The 12,387-nt window shown below is 37.0% G+C and overlaps 1 protein-coding gene across 1 annotated transcript in view; it reads left to right on the top strand.

The window, feature by feature from the left end:
* The window catches only part of CPNE8 (copine 8), a 226,106-nt gene that overhangs the window by 19,642 nt on the left and 194,077 nt on the right, over positions 1-12,387 (top strand). The window contains exon 2 of the mRNA XM_007090800.3: positions 11,337-11,377. Coding sequence (XP_007090862.1) covers positions 11,337-11,377 — 41 coding nt within the window. The remainder of the gene's footprint in view (positions 1-11,336; positions 11,378-12,387) is intronic.

Here is a 12,387-nt window from a genome sequence, read left to right as displayed (position 1 = left end):
CCACCGTATATGTAACAAATACTGCATTTTAATTTTAATTACTGTATCATTTCTGTGTAGAAGTTTAAAATGCATTTATTAACTGTGGTGCCTGGGTGGCTCAGTCGGTTGAGCACCCAACTCTTGATTTCAGCTCATGTCATGATCCTAGGGTCTCAGGATCAAGCCCCACCTCAGGCTCCACACTGAGCATGGAGTCTGCTTAAGATTCTCTCTCTCTCTCTCTCTCTCTCTCTCTCTCTCTCTCACTCCCTCAGCCCCTCTCCCCTGCTTGCTCTCTCACTAAAATAAAAAAAAAATGCATTCATTATTAATGAATCAATGTTCTCTGAGCTTTGTATAAAGCTTAGAAAGTATTCTTCCTGCCAAGATTTTAAAAACAGTATGTTAAATTTTCTTCCAGTCTTTTTTAATTGATTCTGGCTGATGTTATATTTTCCATAATTTACTTTCAAATATTTCAGCAGAGACAGTATCATATAGATGTGTGTGTTAGATTGTAGAGTTAAATCTAACATATCTTAGGACCACATACTTTGGATGTGATCTGGTAGTATTTGCAGTTAATCAGAAGTCCACACTCCAGAAGTGCCTGCTCTGGACTGTTCTACTCTCTTTATCTTGTTCAACCCTAGAGGGTTATGTTATTAATATGGATATCAGAAATGATCAGATTTGTGGGTTTACCACTTTATGCAACTAGATGATCATAATAAAAAAAACACCAGACAATAATAAGCACTGGAGAAGATATAGAGAAATTGCAACCCTCATTTATTGCTGGTGGGGATGTCAAGTGGTACAGCTGCTTTGAAAAGTACTTTGGCAGTTCTCCACATGTAAAAAACAGAGTTATCATGCGATCTAGAAATTCCACTCCTAAGTATATACCCAAGAGAAATGAGATCATGTGTGCCCATAAAAACTTGTATGCAAATGTTCATGACAGCATTATCGACAAGAGCCAAAAACTGGAAACAGCCCCAATGTGTATTATCTAATGAGCATGTGATATATCCATACAATGGAATATTATTTGCCATTAAAAAGGAATAAAGCACTCATACTTACTGCAACATGGATGAATCTTCTTTTTACGTTTATTTATTTTCAGAGAGACAGAGAGAGAGAGAGAGAGAGAGAGCATGCGTGTGCACGCACGTGTTAGTGGGGGAGGGGCAGAGGGAGAAGAGAATCCCAAGCAGGCTGCATGCTAATAGGGGGGCTTGATCTCACAAACTGTGAGATTATGACCTGAGCCGAAATCAAGAGTCAGATGCTCAACTGGCTGAGCCACTCAGGTACCTCCAATATGGATGAATCTTAAAAACATTAGCCTAAGTGAAATAATCTAGTCATGAAAGATTATATATTGTATGATTTCATTTAGCCAAATACATAGAGACAAAGTGGATTAGTGATTACCAGGGGCTGTGGAAGGTGGAATAGGGAGTGATTACTAATGGGTAGAGGTTTTGGGGGGATGGATGTGGATGGTGCCAATGTTTTAACATGAGACAGTGGTGATGATTGATTATCGTATATTTCACAATCATTGCCACTATCTCATGTTAAAACATTGGCACCATCCACATCCACCCCCCAAAACCTCTACCCATTAGTAATCACTCCCTATTCCACCTTCCACAGCCCCTGGTAACGCTTTAAAAGGGTGAACTTTACAGTAAGGCAATTATATCTGAGTAAAGTTGTTATAAAAGAAAGATATGTATATTAGCTAGAAATATTGCACGAGTGAACAGGTCACATACATACGTCATGAATCCTGTGATTCTGCCATTTGTAGTGGTGCTTTAGGCCTAAGGACTTCCTTGGTTATAGGCACAGAATGTTTAGAGGATTCTCTAGACTGATTTGACCAGAAGGTTAGTTGAATCTTGCTACCAGAACATTGTCACATAAGCCTTACGGTGCTATTTGGAATGCCTGAAATCAGCAATAGAGAGCTGGAACTTGGTTAAACCTGTAAAGCATATTGCCTGACTGTTTTGAGTTCCACTTGGCAACAAATGTTTCTTTGTCAGAATTTGGTCTGAGTCTTGGTAGCAAGGTTATAGTATACTGAAAGAGTTGCATAGTCCTCACAATACTTCAGCAATTGAAGGCAACAGACAACTACCAAAAAGTCCACATGGCATAGAAGAATTATTAACAGTTGATACCTAGGAAAATTATTGGCTTTTATGTATTCATCATGTCTCCAATTGCTTTTTACTGAATTATCTCATTAATTTTGAAAGATTTTATTAACCAATTCTCTTGGTTTTTTTTTTCCTAGGTACAAAATTAAATCTGCAAGCAATGATAATTTGCAATACTGTGTCTCATTATCATTTTATATCTTACTCCCTAGTGCTTCCAAAGTGATGAATGATAACATTAGTTGCAGTTCATTTCATTTTGTTCAGAATGTAGCAGGTATTTAGTGCTATGTTAAGGAGTTTGAAGTTTTTGTAGATGTAATGGATTTTATGCAATGAAGCCATTTGATTAGGTTTTACTGTGGAGAACTTTCTCTTGGAGGTGTCTTGACAAATGAACTGAGATACAGGAGGCAGAAAGATGACTTAAAGCTCCAGGGTCTGGGAAGTAGTTGGGACTTGGAAACAGAAGCCAAGGTGGAGAAAAAGCATTAAGGGAGAGAGGGATAGGGAAATGGGGGGTTGGGGAGGATGACTCTGGACTCTGGCTTGGAAGACAGAGATGTGAGTTGGATCGTGTTGCTGTATTAGCGTCCTGTGTAACAAAGGACCACAAACTTGTTGGCTTAAAACATCAGAAATTTATTTTCTCACAGTTCTGGAGGCTGGAAGTGTGAAGTCAGTAGCGGAAACCGAGATGCTGGCCAGGCTGCTCTCCCTCTGGGACTGTGATGGAGAATCCCTTTCTTGCCTTTTCCAATTTCTGATGGCTCCCAGCATGCCTTGGCTTGTGGCTGCATCATTTCAGTCTCTGAGGCCAGAGTCTTCTAATCTCTTTCTGCTTTGTTCATGTCATTGTCTCTTGTCAGTGTCAAATCTCCCTCTGGCTTCCTATTATAAGGATATATGTGATTGTGTTTGGGGCTCACTCAGATAATCCAGAATAATCTCCTCATCTCAGGATCCATGTCTATGCAGGATTTTTTCCTCTCACATTAAGGTACTTTTAGGTTCTAGGGATGAGGACCTGTCTGGTATGTTTGGGAGGGAGCATTATGCTGCCTTCCATGGTTGCCACTTACTGAGATATGAAATGGAGCCACAAGATTGGGGTAAATATAATGAGATTAGTTTTGTGCATGACTTTTTGTTTTTTAAGGAGCTCCATGTTCTGTTTTCAGTTTCTTTTTATCCTGCCCATTTCTTTTCTTTTTTCTTCTCTCTCTCTCTTTTATTTTTATTTTTATTTTTATTTTTTGGTTAAATGTTATGTATCACTTCTCTAGGTGAAAGAAGAGGATTGGGTTTTGTACCTTTTTCTGAAAGCTCGTATTGCCCCAAGCTGACCTTACATTACTTCAAACCAATGGGTTCTTCTGTTTACCTTAGCTCGGGCAAACCACAGCTCTGATATGTCACATTTTGAAAACGCCTGGGTTTTCTTTTAAGTAATTTCCAAGAATATCAATCATACTGAATGCCTCTAGAGAAACATAAAACTTTTCAGCATTATCTGCCCCTGAAATTTCTTTTAATATCAAAACCAAATTCAACCCATGCAAAGGTTGAAAATAGTTTTTGTCACTAACTCATTCAGCTCGGCAGTACTAATAAACACTTTAAACAGCCAATTTCAGCAAAACTGAGAAACACTTAAAGCTTATTTTATTTCCGGTTTTAGTGGGGTAATATGTATCACACGTGATAGAGTTCTCCTTGGTTGCTCAGGCTATGAGAGGCAGCTCTCGAACTGAATTTTTAGTCTATTTGCACAACTTCAAACCTGAAAGTCTATTCTTATTTTCTTGAAAGCCAGATAATCTTGTTAAGTACTTTCCAATGACCCTATCCTTCAGAATTACTTGGTATCTTAGAGTCTAGCTGACTTCAGCTTTTCAGTAAGCTTCAGTTTTTTGGGTTTTTTTTCCTAACATTTATTTCTGAGACAGAGAGAGAGCATGAACAGGGGAGGGTCAGAGAGAGGGAGACACAGAATCCGAAACAGGCTCCAGGCTCTGAGCTGTCAGCACAGAGCCCGACGCGGGGCTCAAACTCACGCACCGTGAGTTCATGACCTGAGCCGAAGTCGGCCGCCCAACCGACTGAGCCACCAAGGCGCCCCATGCTTCAGTTTCAAAATACTTCATTTTTTCATTTCTGAAAGCTTTACTTTTTGCCTGTGCATAATCTGTTTGCCCTTTGCCATAGAAATTGTAGTTTCAAGGCACCTGGGTCGTTCAGTCAAACTTCTGACTCTTGATTTGGGCTCAGGTCATCATCTTACAGTTGTTAGACTGAGCCCCATGTTGTTGGGCTTAGTGTGGGGGTGTTGAGCCTGCCTGGGATTTTCTCTGTCCCCCTCTCTCTACCCACTTCCCTGCTCATGCTTGCTCTCTGTCTCTCAAAATAAATAAATAAACTTTTTTAAAAAAGAAATTGTAGTTTCAGGAAAAATATTTTTTTCCTTAAATTTGTGTGCTAAATTTCCAGAGATAATATTTGTTCAGTGAATAATAATAAAAGGTTGACTAAGTGAGTCAGAGAGGATTAAATATTACATTCAAATCACTTCAAAGATGGGATACATTTTCTTTCAGTTGCTCAAAAAAGTTTTGATTTCCTTGTTTTATATAAAAAAATCTGGGGGTACCTGGGTGGCTCAGTTAAGTGTCTGACTTTAGCTCAGGTCATGATTTCACATTCGTGATTTTGAGCCCCATGTTGGACTCTGTGCTGACAGCTCGGAGCCTGGAGCCTGCTTCGGATTCTGTGTCTCCCTCTCTCTCTGCCCCTCCCCCACTCACACTCTGTCTCTCTGTCTCTCTCGCTCTCAAAAATAAATGAACATTAAAAAATAAAAATATTAAAAGTATCTGAAAACCATTTTGTGTGTATGTGCGTTAAAATATGTGTTGTGTGTGTGTGTGTGTGTGTGTGTGTGTGTGTGTGTGTGGATATAGTGGAGATATATATATATATATATATATATATATATATATATATATATATATATATATATATATATATCAAGAACTTCCTCGTTCTAGTCTATAAGACAATATAATGCCCAGAGTAAGGACCCTGGGCATGGCCTAGTGACATGGAGCATATTTATGATATGTAAAGAAGTCATAGGTTTTTTCAGTTAATGGATTACTTATTAGGGCAAAGGCCATAAATGCCACCTTCTTCTGTTCTTCTTTCCATAATAAGATACTTCACCATACCTAAAGTGAAAAATGCTGATGCTTTTGACTGGATACTAAAACCATTCGCTCATTCAATTGGTGCATGTTGAGCCTGTGCTTATGTGCTAGGTTCTGTGGCTGCCTAAGCAGTGTTTGATAAAGACCTTGAAGGCAGTCGATGATGACGAGACTATACTGAATAACAGGTAAATAAAAGGCTCCCAATAATTTCCTAAATTTTAATTAAGCCCAGAATCATTCTGTTTATAGATACAAAACAATTTTTCAGGAGAGATTGTATGATTCAGAGATGTGGTTCTCTGTCCACATGTGGAAAATTTAAGGTGGACCCTGTTTGTTTATAGCTTATATTTTTGCTCCTATGGAAAATTAAATAGAACAGTATCTTATTTGGCTCTATTCATAAACTATATTTTTGTTTTAATTAAAAAATAAGTAGATCAATTCCAATCATGTATAGCAGTATAACCCTTTATGTGTAAACTTTGTTGACCGCAAGTAGCTGTACTTTTGGAGCTCACTTCATATCTTCAATTTGAAGATTTAGTCCCTAAAACAACTATGTTGTGTGTTTTGTTAAATTAGCACTTTAGAAGGTCACAAATAGCAAAATTGTTTCTACAGTGAAACTATTAACTTTAAAATTCATAACATATATAGAGTAGATTTTCTTGTCCAAATTGCATTTGTGTTAGAATGATGATATGTTTCCCTTTTAAAGAATTTTAAATCAAAAAGAATATTTATCAGGTGATTTCATTTACTGAGTGGGAAAGAACGAGCAGCATGCCTATAGCTTTTAGGTTAACTTGCTTACAGATCACTTTATCTTAATTGATCATGTTATTCTATGATCACTGTACATATGAAGTATTAGAAGTTTTAATAATCCACTCATAAAGCCAAATTATATATAACAGAGATGGATACTTGAACTTTTTATTTATTTTATTTTATTATTATTATTTTAAATATTTATTTATTTAGAGAGAGAGGGCGTGAGCTTGTGTGAGCGGGGAAGAAGGGGCAGAGAGAGAGGGAGAGACAGAATCCCAAGAGGCTCCAGGCTGTCAGCAAAGATCCAGATGCTGGTCTTAATCCCACAAATCATGAGATCATGACCTGAGCCAAAATCAAGAGTCAGATGCTTAACCAGCTGAGCCGCTCAGGTACCCCTAACTTTTTACAAATAAGGTAGTTCAAGGGGCGCCTGGGTGGCGCAGTCGGCTAAGCGTCCGACTTCAGCCAGGTCACGATCTCGCGGTCCGTGAGTTCGAGCCCCGCGTCAGGCTCTGGGCTGATGGCTCAGAGCCTGGAGCCTGTTTCCGATTCTGTGTCTCCCTCTCTCTCTGCCCCTCCCCCGTTCATGCTCTGTCTCTCTCTGTGCCAAAAATAAATAAAAAACGTTGAAAAAAAAAAACAAATAAGGTAGTTCAAGATGTTCATTTTTTAAGGTTTTAATTACGTAGACATACCTATAAATTGTTTTTTCCCACTAGTATATTTTTAAAAATATAGGATAAAAGCTAACCATTGTACATGATTTGTTTTGATGTTGTATCTTAGTCAATTTGACTGTTTTTAGGTTACTGTTCCTTCTCCCCATAATCTACTGTTATTTTCTATACCGTCCAATGTTGCTAATTAGTTATTTCTGTGAATTTGTCTACCTAGCACAGTTCAGGTTTCTTCAAATAAAGGAACATGTCTTTAATATTTATTCTATCTTTGGTAGTGTTTAATTAGGTCTTGGGCATAGAGTATTTGCTTGAAAAACACTTGCAGAATTGTCCTGAAGCTTTAAGAAAATTACTATTTTCCAGTGAGAAAAAGACAAGCCTGAGAGGTCGTTTTAAGGGACTAGTCAGCTGTTCAGTATGGGTCTTGGAATGATAATTAATAATAAAAACTACAGGGGTGCATGGGTGTCTGAGTCGGTTGAGCATCTGACCCTTTATTTCTGCTCAGGTCATAATCCCATGGTGGTGAGATCAAGCTCTGCATGGGGCTCTGCACTGATCATGGAGCCTGCTTGGGATTCTTTCTCTCCCTTGGCCCCTCTCTCGTGCTGGTCTGTGTTCTCTCTCTCTCTCTCTCTCTCTCTCTCTCAAAAAAATAAAAAAAAAGAATAGAAACTACAATGATCAAAAAAAAATTGTAATTTTCATGTTGGTCACTCAGTATAGTTCTGTGCTAATAATGATATGAGAACTATCTTACAATTGGAAGGTGACTTGGGCATAAAATCAGAGAAGGCAGGGTTATAGAAGGAGTTGACTTGTCATCAAGGGGGTAGCTTGATGTATCAGTCACTGTTACAAGGGATCAGTACCTATGAGGATTGAATAGTTAAGGGGGAGTCAGGGAAGCCTTTCTCCTGGATGGTCCTGGAAAGGTGTTACTAAATTCTTGCTTATCTGTTCTCCTATTTCAGGTTTCGTGCAAAATACACCTCTTCCATTAACCTAGTATTTCTTCATGCAGGTTAGAGTTTAATTAATTGGGCCTCAGTTTTAGTGATGCTGTTTCAATTGTACTCTTTTAAGTCCAGGCATTTTAATTGAAATTTGAGAATGAATGGTTACTAGAACAACTCAGGCAATTCGTGGATTATAATTTTGATTGGGTTATTTCTTCAGGTAAGTTTTCTTATATACTGTATTTTTCAATAATTTATTTTCAGGACTTTGCTCTCTTTCTTGTTTTGGCTACATCTAGATTTACAGAATAGAAAGATACATTCAGGATTTTTACTCTATTGAAATGCAACATCACATTATAAAATTATAGGCATAAAGGGATGGGTATCCTGACTCAAGCAAATGACAACCCCATGGAGGGAAGAGTAACTTTCCCATATAAATGTTAATGAGTGGTGTGTGTGTGTGTGTGTGTGTGTGTGTGTGTGTGTGTGTGTGTTGTTTCTTATAGTGCCTCATATAGAAAACTAAGACATTTTTCTATGAATAAATGCGGGTATGTTTGGCCTCTTATCCTAATGTCTCTATTCTGTAGTCAGGATCACTCTTCATATTGGTCTATGGACAGGAATTTATTTTATTTTATACTCCAGTGGCTCAACCAGCAGATGTAATGGGAGACCTTCCAGATTTCCCAACCCTCATAGGAAAATAAGTTGTTTCTTTTGGACTTCTCCAGACACTGTGGCATTTTGTAAAGAACAGAGAAATCCAGTTCAGAGATACAGAAGGGTTGACTCCTTTGGATTAGTCAGTCCCAGGCTGTGTGTACTCTTATTCATTTATTCAATGCCTCTGAGCCTCAGCTTAGCTTCTTTTTTATAAAACAGCCTTTGCAATAACACCTCTTATTTTACTTAATGTGAATGTGCTTTATTTTTAATAGGATGTTGAAAAGGTAAAAACCTTCATTCCTATCATCAAACCAAACTTTGTGATGCATTTTGGTAATTGCTGGCCTTTTACAGTATATATACTATTTAAGAATATTTGCCTTTTCTGAACTTTTAAATTCATACATGTTTGAATTTTATTAATGAAATTTATTGTCAAACAGCAATGGGAAAGTCAAATTGCAAATTTCAGGGGCTAATTTATGATGAGATTATGGAGTTTTATTTCTCATCATATATTGAACCTAAGATTTTTTTATTTCTTTATTTTTGGCCTTACCATGTGTAATATGGACCGTAATGGTTAGAAGAAACCATGTGACCTCTAGAATCTATGTTTTAAAATATTTGTCTTTATTATTGATAGAAATCCATTATTGTATATTTGGGGCTAAAAACTGTAGTTTTTTTTTTTTAAAGAAACTGTAGGGTTTTTTTTTAAAGCATGGAAATCACATTATTTTCTTTTAAATATGTGTATAATGTAGTTTTTGAGTCCCAACCACATTGCAATATTTTGCACTATCTTCTCTCCTACATTTTTATGAACTCTGAAAGGAAGAGCTAAATTACATTTTTAAGGACACTAATGAGTGAAAAGCTAGACATATGGGAAGGGCTGAAGAACTTCCACTTAAGTAGAGAAGCACCTTTGTAAATATGTATCACAGTAATTTTTCAAATGGAAATGCCTTAATTTACTGTTTGCTAACCATTGCTGGAGTCACTATGTCTGCTTAGGATACAGAGGATTATTTTAATTTGATTTTTGACTAGTGGTTCTTTGAAGCTGACTAAATTCCAAATATAAATATATCTGATATTTTCTCTTCCTTTTAGGAACATTTCAAGACATAATGTCATTTATTTTGGTCTGTGCTGCATTGTTCTGTTGACTGTTTTAATTTTCTCTTTGTACAGTGATTCTATGGATGCAGTAACTTTTGAGAACCTGAAATAAGAAAGGATATCATTGGATAATATCAAAGGATAACATTGATATTAAAATAGGCCTTTCAAATACCATGGGCAGCACAGATATATGCACATGAGTAGCAGTCCTGAGTGGAGGAATAAGACAGTTTGTAAATATGAGATTTTTAGTATAAGTATTAAGAATAAAAATGTAATTAATGATTACAAATTATTACCCATTAATAAAAGATGAATATGAAATTTAACTTTGGAACCTTTAAATCATTCTAGATAGCCACATTTTTCATGCAAGGATATAGCTTCAAATTACTACGTTTTAGGAAAAAATAGGGTTTTGATGGAAACTTTTCTTTTTATCAAAGTTTATTTTTGAGAGAGAGAGAGAGAGCAAGTGGGAGAGGGACAGGGAGAGAGGGGGACGGAGACTTTGACGTGAGCTCTGCTCTGACAACAAAGAACCCAATGCAGGGCTTGAACTCACCAACTGTGAGTTCACGATCTGAGCGGTAGTCAGATGCTTAATTGACTGAATCACCCAGGTGTCCCTAGATGGAAATTTTTCTAATTGCCTTATTAATCAGGGCACACCGAGTTAACTTTTTTTGATTACTCAGGGTTATTGTTATGAGCATATTGTTATGAGCATAAATGACAGCATTACTGTCATTGAAGGTAACAGGATACCCCAGTACCAGAGGAACTGAGACCTTCACAGTTACTGATTTTCCATTTTTATTCTGGTTTAGATACAGAAATATCTGTAAATAAGAACCAGTAGATGCTAATGATGGCCTCTTCTACCTTTTGAACATTTTATTCTACTGAAAAAATCTTCAGGCAAGATCTGTATGTTCATCTTGAATTCCCAAACCACAATAGCAGTGTAAAATTCCTCAGAATTGATGTCACAGAAATGTCAATAGATGGTGCTTCCCTGTCACCTTCTAATTGTGTGAACTAATGTGATCATGTGCTCTGAATCCAAAACAATTTTTCATCAGTAACAGCTCACAGTTCAATTCAGGAAACATTTCTGACCATCTGTATACTGATTAATGAAGGGATAAAAGGAAACTTGATATAGTTAAATTTATTTCTTTTTTTAAATGTTTTATTTATTTTTGAGAGAGAGAGCATGAGCAGGGGAGGGGCAGAGAAAGAGAGGGGGACAGAGGATCCGAAACAGGCTCTGCACTGACAGCAGACAGCCCCATGTGGGGCTCGAACTCATGAACCATGAGATCATGGCCTGAGCCGAACTTGGATGCTCAACTGACTGAGCCACCCAGGTGCTCCAATAGTTAAGTTTCTCAAAGAGATTTTAATATAAGAATGTGGAACGTTTTTGATATCAACCAGCTGTAGTACAAGACTGAACAAATAGGCCTCCCTCACCCTGGCTTCCTGAACTTCAGTGATGTTCATTTTGAATAAGTATAACCAGATCTTTGGTGAATTTTTATTTAGTCATACGTGTATACATAATATACATATATAATGTGTATATAACGTATATCAAAGACCTATATATTACAATATATACTCTATATGTATTACATATATAATCTATATAAAGGTTACATATTTATATACATTTATGTATTTATGTAAATGTTTTGGCCTTATATTCATTTAACATTTTCTTTTATTGAACAGAAATCTCCTTGACAGAGACACATTCTCCAAATCTGATCCAAGTAAGTATCTTTTACTTGCTTTTTTGAAACAGTCTACTCATATTTCTTACTTGATTTTGCAAAATTTGTATGAAACTTATAGTTCTTGTTTATTTTTTAATTTAATTTTTTTAAGTTTATTAATTTTGAGAGAGGAGAGAGCACAAGCACTAGCAGTGGAGGGAAAGAGAGAGAGGGAGAGAGGAAATCCCAAGCAGGCTCCACCCTGTTAGGGTGGAGCCAAATGGGAGGCTCTATCCTAGGGAGCAGTGAGATCTTGACTGGAGCCCAAGTCAAGAGTCATATACTCAACTGACTGGGCCACGGGGGCGTCCCCTCCCCTTTTTATCTTAAATACAGTTCTTGTTTAAATATTTGTTTTAAAGCGCAGACAGCACGAAGTGGGATAGTCTCAAGCCCTGCATCTCATGTACCTGGGCAGTAGTCTGGCTAAAGACAGGGAGTTGCTTAGCACTTTGAGAATAAGACAAAGATACAATGGGAGACAGTTCACTTTGAAATTGGAACCTCATGGTATTGCCATATGGTAGAAATTATATTTGAAAGGCGACCATAATGGACCATAATTTTAAGTGATTTAGCCCCAGAGTAAGACTTTTCCTCCTCCTCCTCCTTTTTTTTTTTTTTTTTTTTGTAAATAAAAGGAGTATGCAAAGGCAGGTTTAACCATGGATGTGCTGAATTTTTTGATTCCTAATTACATATATTGAAAAACTGGAGATAACTTGTCAAATGAAAAAGATAGTTTAAATTAGAAAGCAGCTGCAGTAATGTGCACATTAACAAGTGTTTCCAAATCTTGTAGTAGTTACAAATTAATATCCTGCACCTCTTCATCTCTACAAATATGTGGGCCAATGTGGATTAATTACAGGTGGAAGGTTTTGTAAGATGTTAGAATTCTTGAGGTACTCATTGGGGAAAAAGCGTTATAATTTGTGGGTATTAAAAATTCCCGGGGCTCACTTGACAAATGACGGGGAATTTTTTTATCCCTTAATCTTTACCCC

This window comes from Panthera tigris, chromosome B4 (genome assembly GCF_018350195.1).
Source record: "Panthera tigris isolate Pti1 chromosome B4, P.tigris_Pti1_mat1.1, whole genome shotgun sequence".
Classification (NCBI taxonomy): domain Eukaryota; kingdom Metazoa; phylum Chordata; class Mammalia; order Carnivora; family Felidae; genus Panthera; species Panthera tigris.
The sequence above is the reverse complement of the archived record's forward strand: the minus strand, read 5'-3'. Positions and strand labels throughout refer to the sequence as shown.